The following is an 18,290-nucleotide window of genomic DNA, read 5'->3' on the forward strand; positions in this document are numbered from 1 at the left end:
TACTGCTCCCTCCTGTTCTTCCAGATACAAACTAAAGTGCTTGACATCCACTTTTCACAGGTATAATTGCTGAAAAAAATTTATTTTCATGTCTCAAGAATCTTGAAGACATTACTGGACTTTGGCCTGCTACGTAATTCCTGGTTTGACACACGTTGTTTCTTATCTCAGTGATGGTTATTTCAGTTAACCTGTATTGTTTTTAAATGTCTCAGCATTTTCATCGATTCCAAAAGCACAGACAAGATGTTTTATTTTAATCTAATATATTAAATGACATACACTATCCTAAAAATGATCTATCATTCCTTGCAGTAGGTGACAGCAAGATATATGTGTAAATAAAGACAAATATGTGGGGTTTTTTTTAAAAAAAATGCTTTTTTTCAGTTGCAAAAATTCTTCACGGCAGAAATAAACAAAATAAGGATATAAGGAAGAAAAAGTAAGTGATTTTCAAGCTAGAAATAAAGGATAGAGAACTTCAACGCTATTTTCAGACAGGATTTTCTAACATGTAAGGATTTTAAAGTTCCGAATCCAAGAATTAAGAAGAAGACTGCAAATCAGGGAAGTAACTGAACAGGAACTTCTGCAACATATCATTAACCTACCCTTCATGAAGAAAGTAGACTTAGTTATATAAGTAAAGTCTGAATGAGTGATGAACCAACTCAATTGTTTCAGTTGTTGGGTTCAAATACTGTGAAGGAGATGATACATGTTATTTCTCTGCAGAGATCAGCTACCAACACCCTAAATCTCTTACTCGTCTTTCCTCTCCCCGTTCCCTCTGAGTGAACTCATCTCCAGTGAGATTTGTATCAACATGCAACTTGAGTCCTTCAATTGTGGCTCTGAACAAAGATGCTGATTGGTCTTTCTCTCATGGAAGAACTTGGAAATTTTTCCTCACTTAAGCATCCTTTGCCTAAAGCAAGAAGTTTTCCCCGAGTTGTGCTGTACAGATCTGAGCACGAACTTGAGCAGGAGTTCCTGTATTCATCCCCCCCAAATAACCCATCAAGCACTCACTAAAAGCCAAACCTTTTTTTAGAATTTGCTTTTTCTCTCCACAATACATGTGGCATGATTGAAGCAGCTCTGCTCTTTTCTCCTTACAAAGGAAAATGTCGTGACCCTTTCCAGTCTTCTCATCCGCCAGGCTGCTCCACCACCTCACTTCTATCATTGTCACATCAGGCCACCTTCTGGCACTACATCCTCCCTGTCAGAGAGGCTTTCAGTGGATCACCCACAGAAACTTAGGGCACCCAAATCGCATCTGCAGAAATTACTCATTTTGGGAGAGGTTCTGGCCTTTTCCGCTTTGCATGTAGGGAGGCTTTGGCTAAATGCTCTTCATGCTTGTCATTTGGCTGGCGGTGGATATGGTGGGGAATCTTTAATGCATTTACACTGTGTTTTGGCATATGGGATGTTATCTGTTGTTAGAAGCATTTTCAAGGCAGGGCCACTTCCTGCTCAGTGTGAAAAATCAGAATATACTTTTTAGTATAAATCCTGATATTGATTTCTAGTGCTACTTCCATGAAAAATCTAATTCTGACTAAGCACAGGCTAGCACTCATATATTAATAGCAACGAACAGTGAGTTTCATTCACATTTGAAGAAAGCCTTGGGCTGAAATCCCACATTCACAGTCAATGGCAGCTTGCTCCCATACTTGGAAAGTTATACAGATACATGAAATTTAAATACATCTGGTGACACCTTACCTAAAATAACTGAAGTATTGCAATGTGTTAATCCCGCACTCTTTTTTCATCATGTCTGCTGAAATTTGAGAACTATTGATGAGGGCTGTTTTAGCATGTTTTTGTGAATGTACTATCCCAGAGCATTAACATTATGGTTTATGCCTTTGAAACGTGATCCAAGCATTTGCAGAAGATGAAGGATTACTACAGTAGACTAGAAGCCTCATGCTTAGATTAATCCAAACCCCTTAAAGTCATGAAAGCTGCCGACTCCCTACTGCCTACAGTGGACAGTGAATTCTCTAATGTGCCCAGCAAGTCCTGAAAGTTCCTCCAGTAACACGACCAACTGTCTATCCAGACAACAAAATCATCTGCTTCTGACAGAGCAGCAGACACCAGTCCACTCACACAGTCTCTGACTGCAGGCTTGGGACAGCCCTTGGAAGGCTTTTGAGCAGTAAATCGTGCTCTCACTTAATGCCTTTCCCAGCCAAACTCAGTGGACTAGCTAACTAACTAACAGCTATTAAACACAAAGCACTTTAAGATACAGAAAAAAATCTGAAATCCAAAGCAGTGCTTAGCTGTTAGACGGATCAATCCTTTCTTAATTAGAGGCCTATTCATTATGTTGTAACCCTTCCTATTCTCCCCAAATAGTTTCTCCTCATATACTTCCGTATTTCCCCTAAGTATTTATTTACAACAGGTCAACATCACTGTTAGGTTAGTAAATAACCCATGGAAAGGGCTTTCTTGGTAAACCACACATGTGGGAGTAATCAAAAGGCTGCTTCTATCTTAGAGATGCTAATTTGAATTAATTTGAAATTTGACATCCCAGAAAGACAAGCTTGACATAATGGTGCAAAATTAAAATATTCAAAGTATTACAAGACTAAGGCAATGCAAGCTTATTACACTCTAGTTTTAAGTAGCAAGGAGAATCACAGAATCAGAACCATAGAAACACAGAATCATAGAATCATAAAGGCTGGAAAGGACCTTAAGATCAAGTCCAACCTACAGCCCTGCACCACCCTAACACTAAACCATCTCCTGAAGTGCCACATGCAGCCGTTTTTTAAACACGTCCAGGGATGGTGATTCCACCACCTCCCTCAGCAACCCATTCCAATGCTTCAGCATCCTTTCATTGAAGAAGTTTTTCCTAATATCCAAACTAAACTTCCCCTGGTGCAACTTGAACCCGTTCCTTCTTGTCCTGTCGCTATTCACTAGGGAGAAGAGGCCAACACCCGTCTCACTACAGCTGCCTTTCAGGTAGTTGTAGAGAGTGATAAGGTCACCCCTCAGCCTCCTCTTCTCCAGGCTGAACAGCCCCAGCTCCCTAAGCCTCTTTTCATAAGACTTACCCAACAAGCAGAGTAATGCACCTAATCATTACTATACAGGGTTAGCAATAGTTATTAAGAAAGACACATCACCAGTCGTCCTAATATCATTATCCAGATCCACAGTGGCTGGGGAGCCCCTGTTGCAGCGAGGATTCTGGAGAACCGTCCCAGCAGATGGGAAGTCCTGCACAGTGCGTCCACTCATAGGTGAAGTTTCCAAAGTCGCTGCACTATTAAATAAAAAACCTTACATAACTTCAAATGCGGGAATGTCTGGTGTTGTCCACTTTGTTGGATTCCCCCCACACAGCGTGGCCAGACTAAAGGAAGAATACAAGGGAGTTTCCCTAGATATTTAGGTTCTTAATCACGTATTTCTCACCAAAGCCAGGCCTCTGGTCTCATGGTCTTGTAGCATGCTTCTAACAAAGCAAGAATTGGAATGGGAGGATTTTAAACTATAATATTCATCATCTCATATGCAGTTTCTAACAGAAACAAAAAACAACACACCACCAAAAAGCCTGTAAAAGCTTGTGTGAAGCAAGAATCAAGACTTTCAAACTGACAAACAAGGACCATTTTACTCACTAAAAAAACCTCAAACAGTGGTTGCTGTAAAATAGCAGAGCAGGGGCGAACAGTGAGGAGTTAAAAAATGGTGTTTGAAAACAGGAAAATTTAAACCCAAAAACAAACATGAAAACACGACACAACGCTCCCTTCCACAAGTACAAGAAGTATCAAGGGAAATAATCTTTTCCACAAAAACAATGGAAAGGAATGCCTCAGCACACCTGCCCTATCAGCCTAATCACTGCAGAGCATCTCAGTTCAGCTGATTGACAAGTAATTCAGATTGCCCGCTATGCTGAGCTGTCAAGCACAGACTTCACATTGTCAACAGAGGATAGGTGCTAATATCTTCGTATCAATACCCAACAGCAGGTGTGGATAGGGAACATGTAGAGAAGGGAGTTTTGCTAGTCTACCACACTGCCTCTCTCCTGATACACCATTTTACCGCTGCAGTTGGGTGCCAACACACTTGCAGGGAAATTTTATGCATTACTACACTGAAAGCCTGAATGTCAGCTCCCTCTCTATCTGCTCATTAGCCAACTGTATTCAGTGTTGTAAGCAGCGCCTTGCTAGCTGACTCGGCTCCCCAGGAGGTCTTCAGGGTTCAGCAAACAAACGGCTGATCAGGAGGAGGATTAATAGAATCCCCCTACCTGGAACAGCACTCAGTGGTTCTAGGAATTGCAGAGGAAAAAAACCTCTCACCATGAGAACAATCAAACATTGGAACATGTTGCCCAGAGAAGTGTGAGCATCCCCCTTGCTGAAAATATTCACAACTCAGCTTGATAGGACCCTGGATAACAAAATTAAGGCCCTGCTTTGAGTAAGAGGTTGGTGTAGATGACCTCCCCAGGCACCTTCCAACCCAGACTTTTCTCTGGTTGTAAGCATCCAAGACAATCTCCTCAAGCTGCCTTGGGGTAGATGCCAGTTCTACATCTAGCTCCACATGCATGGATAGCTGCTCCTGCTTGGAAGTACTCTGCAGTCTTGAGAAGGAGACGTGTGTTGAGCCCTGCTGTGACCCATCCATCCCGCTTCAGTGTTTACGGTGGATGCAATGGGTGGATTTGGATCCAAATGTTTCAAGGTGAAAGCCTTCACTCTGAAGCACCAAATAATACTTGCCTGGAGATCGCATAGGGAGATTTGACAGGCAACCAGTCTCACCTAACATGACAAAACTCAGATTTGTGAGTGGCATTCACTGTTCTCCTTCAACAGAAAAAAGCCACAGTGATGAAAGTTGGGATAAGCAGGAGATGCTTTTCAGAAAGAGGATTTTATTATCTGGTAATCAGGATTATCAAAGGCTGGAGAATCCATTTTATGCTGCAGAGACCAGGAAAGTTTATTGAAATAACAATCTTTGTACAGCTGTAAGAAAGTAATATTTATATTAGTGGTGGAGAAGACAAAACTCTGAAATAAAATTTTACATTCAGCTTACTGCCTTAAAAATTCCACAGAAATTTCATCATTTTCATAAAAATACAGCTGCACAGAAATGTTCTTATTCCCTTCCATAGGGATTTGGATGTCCTTAAGACTTTTTAATCTTGATGTCTTGTTTTATTCTCTCAAATTTAGAGAGAAGACAACATGGGCATAAAATAAAATGAAATAAAATAAAATAAAATAAAATATAATAATAAAATAAATAGTATTGTTTAACTATACCAGACTTCTCTGGAAGTGCAAGTTTCAATAGAGAAAGGAACATTAGGGTTGAAGTTCCCTCTCTTCCTACCTGAATACACTACATTATTCAATATGTTAACTATGCTGCCATCCCAGTATATGTGCCGTTTTACCCTAACATGAAGTGATACATTAAAAATAACCCTTGATAACAGCAGCTTTCATGAAGAAAAACAATAAAGTAATCCTTAAAGTGCTATTAGAAAGGGAAAAAAACATTACCAAAAAGTAAAGTTACACTAATCTAATTGGTCTGTATATTGAAAGAGCAATTTCCAAATACATCATGAAAGCCAGTATTCCTTCCTAGCAACTTTTGATCGTCATGGTAAGTCACTAAGTATTATATGGACACATAATTCAACCCATATCCCAAAGTAACTCCTCACTAAAAATTTCTATGACCCATTGCCTGATGAGAAAAAATTACCCTTTTCCTTTTAGAAATACTGCTTATGTAAGTTCGCTAAGTAATTTAAACACCTTTGATTTTCTGAAACTCTAATGCAAAAACGGTGCAAAAAGCCCCACTGTGTAATATGAGTCATTACTTTCCTGTAATAAACACTCCAACCAAAGCAGGCACAAGTAACCATAGAAACAGGTGCGCACATCCGAGGGCCGTGATCTCTAACCCTCCCTGGCCCGCCTGCGCTCACACCCAACGAGCAGCACGCCGCAGGCAACTTCTGATTTGTTTTCCTCATGATAATCAGTTTTGATTTTTTTTAATTTCCTTTGACTGGAAACAGCATCGGAGCACTTCACTAGCAATGCGATCCCAGCAGGCTGGGAACAGATGTCCTCGCGACGGACACATGCGCTTTGCAAAACAGCAACAAACAGACACAGGAAAAAAGTGAGACAGAAGAGTCAGCCTTTGTAGACTGCATGTATTAGTCAAATAATGCACATCAATGATGCTTGCTATGAAATAATATTTCAAACTAACCATCACAGCTGCCCACACCAAAATACTCCAGTATTTTTAAGGTAAATTCTGAAATAACTTGAAATAATATACTTTTTCCCAACAGAAAATAGCATGGAACCTGCACTACACATCTAAGTTTTTAATGGCATTATACATAGTACAGAATTCTATTTTTTAATACATATTATTTTTTAATACAGATATGTAGAACAATTTGTCATAAGGGCAAATAATTTTCACTTTATAATCCCAGGAAGTTGAGTCAAAGGGGAAACTCAAATCCTAAATTAATTGGGTCTTTTATTATGTTTGTTCTGTGAGCTTTTTACTATTATAGGTAAGTAGTTTTCTATATTTTTCTCTCCACATAATTGCAGCCTGTTTAATAAAGGCCTTTCGTCATCTTCTCATCCTTGCCACTGACTCCACTGGTTATAGCTCTGCCTTCCAGGTTGAGGTTCTTGCTCCTGTTTGTGACTTGCACATCCCAAGAATGAGCTTTCACCACCAGGCATCACGAGCACATCGGAGCGTGCTGACACAGGCTGACAGGAGCCACATATTCTGTTTTACTACTTGACCTTTGAAAACAACACAGCTTCCTCATCCTTAACTCACTTATATACCAAGGGGTATAGAGCATATCTAAAGTCAGGGAGCACAGCAATTTCAGAATTTCTGTCTTCCATTCTCAGTGTGCAACACAGCAAAAACTCCCTTAACAAAGTTACTAAAAGCTGGTGAGCTAGCTGACAGTGTTACACCGCAGTTCAGTTAACATTACCGTAATTTATCAGAAGGATTGCACTCATTTTGCAATTTCTCCATTCTTTTTAGATGAAAGTGGAATATTTAATACTAAAAGTAATGAAAAGAAGGCAAACCAAATACTTGTAGTAGTGTAAACAGCCATTCTGTAAGCTGTAACTCAAGACAAACTCTTGAATTAGAATGGCAGTGGAATAAACCTATTTTTTAAAAAAAATAAGTTAAAGCCATAAGCATAAAAGAAGAAGCTGACATCCAGTTGTCTATATACTTTCTGTAGAGCCCATCGGTCCACTGACAGCATATCTATAAAGGGTTAGAGTAAATGCTAACTGAGAGATACCTAAAGGCTGGGTGTCAGCCTAGGTGCTTTAAGCTCAGCCAATGAAGAAAACCAGGCCAGACAGATTACTTTTTGGAAGAGCCTGCTTTAGACACAAAAAACTAATGACAAACAACTGCAGATCCTCTAATTATTGATGATAAATCCTACTAGAAGTGTTTCTATTTTAAGATCAAAAAATCTATTTCATGCAAGCATTTTAAGATCAAAAAATCTATTTCATGCAAGCAAAGATAAAAAGGCCTCAGAATATGCAAACGGACATCAGCTGCCACCAGAAATACTTGCAGACCCCAGTTCAGATCACGGCAACCAGACCATTTCACTACAGTGTAAAAAGACCATCTCTACCTCACACTACTTGCAGCTGGAAAGTTCCTCACATTGGCAGAGAACTGAACGTGCAGAGCTAAGCTCACATGGCTCAGGTAAAGCTCCAGCCTCCTCTGTCCTCGATTCTCTTGAGCAGGCAGATAGAAACTACAGCAACAAGAGCACGTACCAGGAAAAAAAGAAAAATGTGCTTTCAGCAAAGGGCTAACTTCCTGGGAACACTCGATATGCTGAAAGCCACTGATTTCAGTTAACTAAATAATCTGGCCTTTAGTACTAAACTGAAGCGAAGAAAACAGCTCCTACTTATTTGTGACTGCGTTGGTAGAAGATTAAGCTTTGTTTCAGTTCCCGCATAAATTCAGGGGAGTGCTGAAAGCCAACGGTGCAGCCATTCACTTCAGCTCCTTGCAGAAGTACTGTAGTCAGTGAATAGTGCTCAGAGCTACTGAAAAAAAGCCTGACAAATCCACTCGCAATTACCTCAGTTAGTACAAAAGTTTTGCTGCGGATGTAATTGATTTAACAACGGGGGAAATGTCAAGGACCATTACTTCTGACATTCTATAATCTCCTTTGTTAGCTGACACGTGTCACAACTGCACAGTGAAAAGAAAGACATTTCTATCAAATTCCACGCGCTACTATATAAAAAAAAATCTAATTTTCAGCATGACGATACTAAAATAAGTGTCAACTACGCTTTTTTAAGACAGGAGAGAGAAATCTCACACTTTTTATTTTACAGTGTTACTTTTTTAACAGAGGAACAGGGTAAACCATGCCTTCTCTTCTTCACAACATGACTTCAATGTATGTTTTCTAATACTATCATGACTGTGATTAGAAATTGCAGTAAGGCTGCCTTAGAGTGAAGATAATTTCACATATCCTCACAGTGTCCATGGAGTGAAACAATATCCATTCATTTCTCATTCCCTAAAGGCTGAATTTTCACCTGAGATAGCTGTTCCTTGGCTCTTTTCTGTTGTAATGGATGTGAATTCTTTCATATTATGGACACAGTTTTCTGAAAGTTTCTCATATTTTGCACATTTTCCTCTTTGCTTATTTTATTATATATAATGCCACCAGTGAAATTTTGTCTAACATAAGTAATTTATGTGGAGTATTTCTGTATCTCCTTATTCCATCTCCATCAAAGGCTGAAAGTAGAAACTTCTCATAAAGATAAGACACTTTTCAAGTAACGTATCCTTACCTTACTCACGGCCACGTGAGATGACCTTCAGAAGACCTTATGAGAAAGCAGAAGGTAATTTTTGCATCACACTGATTAAAAGATAAAAAGTCCTGCTATCACAGGTTAGGCTCCCTGCTTTCTTTCACAGAATCACAGAATGTTAGGGGTTGGAAGGGACCTCGAAAGATTATCTGGTCCAACCCCCCTGCCAGAGCAGGATCCCCTACAGCAGGTCACACAAGATCACGTCCAGGCAGGTTTTGAATGTTTCCGGACAAGGAGACTCTACAACCTCCCTGGGCAGCCTGTCGAGTAATCTCTGGGCTCATCTAGTATCACATCTGGTTTAGACTTGAGAGTTACATTTGATTTCTCTATTCCACCTCATTTCCTTTTATTCAATGAGGAGATCATTTCGGAAACTTTCCTTGCGTCACTAAACAGCCCTATGTCAAGCACGTACAGTCATGTTAGTACGTGGCATATGACTGGGCACACACTTGTGAGCTTTGACTCTGAGGGACCGTGAGTCTTGTCAGGTTACAAGTTGACTCATGAATTGTTTTGAAAGACACAAACATGAGTTAATTCATGGTGCTCTCAGAAGCCTGACAATCAATCAGAAAGCTATGCAGTAGACATAAACTACATGTAACTGGGAGATCAGTTTAAATCTTATTCAAGTTACAAGGAAAAAAGATCGATCTGCTTCCATTTAAACAGATTTAATACTTCCTTGATGCAGCTGATTATAGCAGAGCTCTTCCTGACCAAGGAGCCTGAGACATGAAAGAAATCAGAACCAAAGAGTCACTAAACTCTGTTTACCATCTGGGAAAAAAAAATGCCAGGCAAATAAATCTACTATCAACTGAAGAAAGTGAAATTCTGAACTGAAGAGATGACCAAAATGCCAATGTCAAATTGAACTCAGTAACTTTTACCATTGTATTAAATTTCTTACATTTTATACATTCACACACAGAATGGTACTGTATGGCCAAAATTGCATTTAGTTCTTAGAAAGCTATAACATCACTCACAAAACCAAATAAGTATATTACAGTTGCACACAATGTTAAACTTTTAGATTCTTTATATAAATATAAATCATCCATAACAGGCAGTAAAGATTCTTTCCAGCTAAATGTAGAAGTTTCACTTTTATGATCCCACTGAATCAGAGGTTAGTCACCTACACAGATTTTGCCCATGTCTGCAAATCTTTATATTCCAGGTACTCTGGCAACCACCTTATGTTTCCTCATGAACTCCAAGTAATACAGAATATTTCTGACCTAATAAAATATTACTTAGAGCATAAAAAAGTGATTACCAAAGAAATAAAAAGAGATCTGCTAAATCACTGATACTATGTGGTGCAATTCAGCCACCGTGGTACCAGCGGAGTTTTGTGTTCCAGGATACTATGATTCAGCCTGTATTTGCTGAGCAAACATACCTAAGTATAGCTGAGGAAAACAGGGCACCATAAAGATGGTCTAAGTTAATGCATTTGCATCTTACACAGGAGAATAAAAAACAAAATTAAATAATCTCTTGAAACATCCCCGAACTATTCACTGAACTGAATCACAGAATCATAGAATGGCCTAGGCTGGAAGGGACCTTAGAGACCACCTAGTCCAACCTCCCTGTCATGAGCAGAGACGCCACCTCTCGACTAGACCAGGCAACACATGGGGACCGAGTGGGAATCGAACCCACAACCTCGGTGTTGGTCCTTGTTGTCAGCACCGCGCTCAAACCACTGAGCTAAACATTGGATATCATATTAGGACTGGGAGACTGTTAAGTCCATGACTATGGTGTCTACTCTTTGTGCTCTATTGTTAAAAAAAATTAAAAAGAGAAGTTTGATTTAATTAATTTAAAACATTCCTATTCCTACTATCCACGCTATTCTGGGGCCATTAAGTCCCAAGTAAAATTTGTATCAACACGAAGCCCTTCTCTATATATCTACCACGTTCTGATGTTCTATCAAGTCAAAACTGAGACATCTCACAGCCTTTACTCCTACCTTCAACCTCCCTGAAGTAGAGCTGTACTTTATATTTAATGTTTCTAGGTCTGAGACAAAGAAGTAATATGTATGTGGTAAGGCTAAAAGAACCTCCTTCACTATTTTATGAAAATGGCCCTTTTTATTTTACACACTCCACAGCTTTTTTTAATGCATACAAAATCTCTGATATTTACCATTAATCTTTTTAATTTTTGTCAATGGCTTTTAAAGAGAATCAGAATGTTTAATTTCTAAAACATTAGATCTTTTTAAGATGTGTCTGCAACACAATTTAGTAGACAGCTGCTAACATGCTTCATAATCTATTCCTATAAAATATTGATGTGGCTAAGTCATGTGATACTCAGAAAATAGATTTTACAATGTTTTTAAATCATTAAAATATGTGATCTACATAGATAGGCTGCAGAAAAAAAAGGTAACTATGAAAACTTGCTTATCTAGGAATGCAATATTTAAAAAATAATATTAAATAGTGCTATATTTATTACAGCATATTTTTATGACTGAAATCAGTACTCAAATTTGCTCATAAATAACAAATAGGTTAAATATAAATAAAAATAGTAAGCCACAACAGTTTCTCTTATAGCTACTTTAATAGTTTGCTTGATGAAGTAATTAAGACCCAACTTTTAATGTCATCAAACCATCCAGTTGGAGGGCAGGTAGTATTCACAAAAGTTAATTCTCTTGTCAGTGATCTTATATTTTTACTGACTTCATCTATTTGAAGAAGATTTAATACTGTGCACAAAGTATTTACCTGAGCTACTCTATCATTTCCCAGTGAGCTCTATCACAGGCCATTATTCTTTAATTTAGAACAAAATTTAGAATACAAGCATAAAAATATGGGGTAAGAAACAAACTGACTGGTTCTAATTTTCTGTCTCTGTCTCACAGAAAACTCCACAAACCATTACAAGTTGTCTTGCTGTTTGTGCATACATTTATGCAATGTAGCCAGCAAACACTAGGCAGACTGTCCTAGAATTATGTGTTTTGAAAGACCTCAATCAGTAAGAAATTACAGCCATACTTAATTTTTCAGATATGAGTTTCAAAGAAAAGACAGGCATATTATTAGCATTAGTTCACTTGTTCATGACAAGTAACAATAGCCTGCAGTACCAAAAACTGTAATACGCTCATCACAAGCCTTTCAGTACTTTCTTTCCAGGTAGTGCCTGGAATCCCTTACACTGTACATTTATACCCATTTCAATATTCCAGAGGAGGAATCTATCATGACACCTACAAGAAGGAAACGGTCTATGATAGCAATTATAAGAAATATCAATATACTGTTCGGAAAACAAAAGGACTTCTGACCCTGTAGAAGATATAACCTGCACTGTCGTCTTCTGGTTTCTTTAATATTTGTATTTTGTTCTTCTCATCTAGACACATCAGTCTATTTCCTTTGTAGGTGGTGGGTATCTATGTGAGCAGTGTCCTTGTAATCCAGAGTTCTCTGTCGTCTTCACAAATGGAACAAGCAACAACCAAGACTGACAAGGCATAGGTAGACCACATTTTACTAGCACATCAACAGTTATTCAGATCAGCCAGTTAGCTCAGTGGCCAGCTCAGCCCTAACCTTCCACAAAACACGAGTAATAAAACGCACAATGTCACAGCAACATTTCAGTTTCATTTTCCTTACAGAGTAACAAAACACTTGGATGGATGCATCGCTTCGTTTTGCCACTTAGTTTACACAGGGGAAAAGGAAATTTTTTACAGAAAAAAGTCTAGGATTTTCAGAAACTATTTTTCTTTTCTAAAAACCCCTGGGATCCATTGGAAGTAGTAAATTTCTCATTTGTCCTCAGAAGGTGTTAAATAGACACGGTAACACTTTCAAAATCTTCTTACCTCAGCTATACTTTTATTGTCTTTAATTGGGAATTCAGTGGATGGTGCTTACCTTCTCCACAAATTAGGTTTCTTGCTGGACTGAAATTTTGCATTCATCATGATTCAAAAGTTTATTAGCATTTCAATGCCTAATGCCTTTACAGAAATACTGATTTTTAGTAAAGTTCAGGAAAACCATATGGCAATACATTAATTGATCCCACGTTCATTAAAAGTCTTGAATGCACTTAAATTAGGACTACAGTTCATAAACAAACCTCCTTATATAAAGATGTTCCATATAGAAGTATTTTTAAGAACTGCTGATAGGTTTCTAAACAGTGCCTTATTTTACTTTGATTGCCACTGTCTTCGGAAGTTCATGGCTAATTATGTTCTTGGCAGAGTTATAATATTTAACCACTATTTTCCCTAAAATCAATAATTCAAAGAGTAAGTCAAATAGTTCACTAAAAAAGTATTATTCATTGATTAGTCTTCAAAGAAACAAATTGATATTCAAAAAAGCCCTGATTTAACAAGCTGAAAAAAGGCGAATCCAGTTCTACCACAGTTTTATGAAAGTTGCTATACCTGACAGAAGCCCATATCCTTTTCCTACAGTTCTCTCTTAGTCACATGAATAGCGTGCAGCCACCAGGTCCAGAGAAGCCTCCCCTTTATCCAGCAACTGTGAGACCACATTGACAAGCCTAATTTTCACCTGAGCACAGTTCTGGGCTCCCCACTACAGAAGGACATAGACAAGGACAAAATGGAGCAAGTAGAGGGCCACCAAAAAAGTCAGAGGGCTGGAGGACATGATGCTGGAGGAGAGGGTGAGAGACACCGGTCTGTTCAGCCCTCAGCAGAGAAGGCAAAGTTGCTGTCTGCAACTACCTTATCACAAGATAGAAGAATGAGCCAAACTCTCTTTGGAAGTGAACAGTGGTTAAGACAAGATACAAGGGACAAAAGTTGGAACTTGAAAAATTCTGATTAAGAATTTTTTTTTTCTTTGGCATGAGGTTGGTCAAGCACAAAACAGACTGCCTAGCTTGTGAAATCTTCATCCTTGGAAGAGTCTGATATTCACCTGGACAACGCAAACCATGGTAAGCTTTATCAAACTGGATCTGCTTCAAGCAGAAGATCAAATTAGATGATGTCTGGAGTTCCCTTCCAATCTAATATATTCTATGACTCCATGAAAAACATCAGTGAAGGCACTCCATTTCAATGTTACTATATTCACTGATCAACAGATACTGCAATACATTACAATGTAAGCAAATCCTCAGTTGTTCAAATACCAGTAAATGCAGCCATCTTCTACTTAAACTATCTTTGGGTAACATTGGTTATGCCTAATCTATTCTACTGTGTTTTTATCTAATAAACAAAGAGTAAAATGTCAGGATGCAAAGGAAAGAATCTGTGCTGTCATTTACACAAGTATTAACATGAACCGAGGCAACGGAACCAACTCCATACAGCTATTCATTCTATGTGGACAGACTCATCACACATGCTTCAAAGACAAGTTCATTGTGACACTCAAAGACCAATTCATCCTATAAAGAGAAGCTGAGGACTCCGGGTTTGTCTAGTTCAGAGAAAGATGGTTTAGGGGTGACCTCACTGCTCTCTACAGCTTCCTAAGGAGAGGAAGTGGAGAGGGAGGTGATGATCTTTTCTCCCTTGTGCCCAGTGCTAGGGTACATAGGAATGGTTCAAAGCTACATTGCCAGAAGAGGTTTAGACTGGGCATTAGGAAGCATTTCTTCACTGAGAAGGTGGTCAAATCCTGGAACAGCCTTCCTAGAGAGGTGGTTGATGCCCCAAGCCTGTCAGTACTTAAGAGACATTTAGACAGTGCCCTTAACAACATGCTTTTATTTCTGGTCAGCCCCGAATTGGTCAGGCATTTGGACTACAATCAATGTAGGTTATCTGCAACTAAACTACTCCTAATTCTCTTCTATTCCATTCCGTTCCATTCCATTCCATTCCATTCCATTCCATTCCATTCCATTCCATTCCATTCCACTCCATTCCATTCCACTCTATAGCTACAAACTCACAAATTTAAACAACACAGTGAAAGACATTAGAATATGCAGCAATATATTATTCATAGCTCCTAGGAGTTGACTGTGAGCAAAATTGGTACTTCCATACACAAAGGCTGAGAAGTCAAGTTTTGTACAAAAGTCACACTGTCGGCTGCCTCTCCCTCTCTCTTCACTAGTATCTACATGTCCATTTCTTTGCAAAGTCTGTACTGGTTGTAATAGAAACTTGTTACTCCCACACTGTACAAATGTGTGTGGTGGTCACTAATTCCCCATTCATGGTCTTGTGTCCTCATCCTGACCTATTCAATGGACATCTCTGAATAAGAGAGTACAGGTAGCAGCCAGAAATAGTACTTCACAAAGGATTACTTTGGCCTTATGCAGCACATGAAGATTTTCTCAGAATAATCTTATTTCAGTAACTTTCTAAATATTAATACTAATGACACTGTCATTTTTTCCATTTATATTCAGTAAGTATGATGAAATAATAGCTTGGTTTGGCAGTGAACAAAAAATGTTATCTGCCAACTCTGAGCAAACTGAAGAGCTAAGTACAACCTCAGAGGTCTCTGGAGTCACCAGACCTTTCAGGAGTGAAAAGGGTGGATAACACACTGATTACTTATTCCATACAATTGTGAGGTAATTCTCCTGTCAATAAGGTCTATAGATGGATTTTCTATAAGCAAGCTGAATTTGTATCTTTTTTACAGTAAAATACTGCTATAAAACGATGATAGCAAAAAATCCTGCAGTTTTACATTCAGCAATATCATATCTACTTACACAAATTAGTCCAGCAACAACAGTAAACATGCATTATGTTATGGAAAATAACCACTAGAGCAAGATAACTTTCTCATGCAGCTCACATCAAGATACATATTCTTATTTAAACAAAGTAACCACACAACAATATGGTCTGCCTTCTGAAATCAAAATCAAAGTTCTAAGTCCATATATGCATCTCCAGACATTTGCAAAATACTCTTGCTAATGTGTACGTAGCTTATTTTTCCTTTCATTCTTTATATTAATACAATGAAACTACTTCTTAGTAGGAAAGTATTATTATGAATGTTGGTATTATATTTGGGGGGAATTAAATATGCAATAAAGCTGCATCTTTGTCAATCTATCCTTTCAGTTTAGACATCATGGTGTTGTCTGCAGTCAAAAACAATCATAGCAAAAATAGCTGAGAAGTTAAAAAAGACCAAACATCACCATCATATATTCAGATCACTTTCTTAAGTACATGCAGAACACTGTTTAAATGCTTACCTTAACTATCCCACGGATGTGCATTTTTGCGATCATCTCTGCAGTGTAAAGAAACATCAACAGAGTATCAAGAGCAAATGTCACATATTGGAGAGGAGGATAATGCTCGAAGGTCTTTGGAGTGTTCATACAAACAGAAATAACACTGATGATGGCACAGATTCGTAGCAAAGAGTGCACCCACTGAAAAAAAAAACAACAAAAAGAAAAAGCCCAAGACACTGTGAGATTGCTTTGATGTTCAAAACAACCTGAAACATTTAGCCTCCATAATTTGTGCTGGCACTTTTTGTAAATGCACATTAGTGTTTTTCTTTTACATCATTATCCACATAGTAAAGGTCTTCATCAAACGATAAGCACTCCTCACTTTATTTTACACATATATACATTTTACATATATATATATATATGTATGTATATATGTATACACACATTTATTAGTCAATTTGGGAGGTTGTATAATTCAGAAACCATGAATTAAGAGCCAGGAAACTGTGAATTAGGTTTCTATCATTTCTACCTTGTGGCTTTTGCAATCTAATTTCTTTTCAGATGACAACTTGTCACTTTTATGTGCAGACAGTAAGTGGAATTAGTTGATGTAACAAATTGAATACAGTAAATGAAAATTGAATACATTAAATAAAAATCTGTGGAAAAATTTAGTTCCACATTTAGACAAACTGATTTTTAAATTAGTTTACAAATCCAAAAATTAGGAGAGAGGCAACAGGGATTAGAAGTATCCTTCCATTTACAAAAACAATAAAGAGACTATGTCACAGAAAGCTACTTCTTAACATCAGAATTCACTTTTGTTCCAAGCAAGTTTTGTTGCTATAACAGAAGAGCTTGTTTCTATGAGTCTCAGTCCCACTGCTGTCCTTATTATAAGGCTGATACTGAGTGTCAGTGACACTGGCAGGTCTAACGAAAAAGCAGAATGTATCAATATAGGGGTTTAAGGTGTTGGATTTTTTTTTCTTTTAAACCAAGACACCATTGAAATATCTTAAAGCCAGATAAGTGTAATGAATCAGAGTTGGTAACATTGTATCTATCAAAAAAAAAGGAGGACAAAAAGAAACTTCAGCAAGAAAAAAAAATTCCAACAAAACCCACTGAAGTAAAGTGTATTTACAACAACTTTTCATATGGGGAAAAATTCTACACTCCCTCCACCTCAGACCTTTTCACATCAAGAATATTTAAGAACACTCACCTAATTTAATACTCATTGTACACTTACCTAAGTGTAATGATATTTTGTCTGACTTGAATAGTTCTATCATTTTTATGTTCTGAGCCCCACTCCCCAATTATTAATTTAGAAGTGGAAGGCACCCGATAAATGATCTCTTACGTCCCTTTACCATCCATTTTATTTCAAACTCTGTTTCAACTGGAAAAAATAACATCAGTATTAAAGTGTGGCTGATGTAAAAGCTCTTCTCTGCCACAGTAAAATGTTGGTACTATACATGCTAAGCAATATACAACTAGTTCATCGGAATGACAAGAAAAAAATTATTCCATCAAAAAAAAGGGTACTGCGCACAGAAAAACACAGGCAAACAACCCAGAATATATTTCTGCAATGACATTTTGAGCTGATTATAGCAAGTCAATATGTTCTCCTTAAGATTATATAGCATGAATTAAAATATGGATCTTGTCTTGTAAATGATTTCGGTATTAAAACTCAGAAACAGAGCTGAGGGGATCTGGCATCCAGACCACAAATGAGATGATGGTTCCATTAAACAAATACAATGCCAACAGCATACATTATTTCAGAATATTTTCATAGAATCACAGAATGTTAGGGGTTGAAAGGGATTTCAAAACATCATCTAGTCCAGCCCCCTCACCAGAGCAGGATCACCTACAGTAGGTCACACAGGAACGCGTCCAGGCAGGTTTTGAATGTTTCGAGAGAGGGAGACGCCACACCCCCCCTGGGCAGCCTGTGCCAGGGCTCTGGCACCCTCACAGCGAAAAAGCTTTTCCTAATATTTTTGGGGAAACTCCTATGTTCCAGCTTCTACCCATTGCCCC

At 38.1% G+C, this 18,290-nt stretch overlaps 1 protein-coding gene across 1 annotated transcript in view; it reads right to left on the bottom strand.

The window, feature by feature from the left end:
* Positions 1–16,412, bottom strand: part of LOC104277368 (sodium leak channel non-selective protein-like) — a gene marked incomplete at both ends in the record, with an annotated part of 40,307 nt that extends 23,895 nt beyond the window's left edge. Inside the window, one exon of the mRNA XM_009873987.1 lies at positions 16,230–16,412. Coding sequence (XP_009872289.1) covers positions 16,230–16,412 — 183 coding nt within the window. The remainder of the gene's footprint in view (positions 1–16,229) is intronic.
* Between the last annotated feature and the right edge of the window lie 1,878 nt (positions 16,413–18,290).

The sequence above is a fragment of the Apaloderma vittatum genome, unplaced genomic scaffold, assembly GCF_000703405.1.
Source record: "Apaloderma vittatum isolate BGI_N311 unplaced genomic scaffold, ASM70340v1 scaffold20267, whole genome shotgun sequence".
Taxonomy (NCBI): domain Eukaryota; kingdom Metazoa; phylum Chordata; class Aves; order Trogoniformes; family Trogonidae; genus Apaloderma; species Apaloderma vittatum.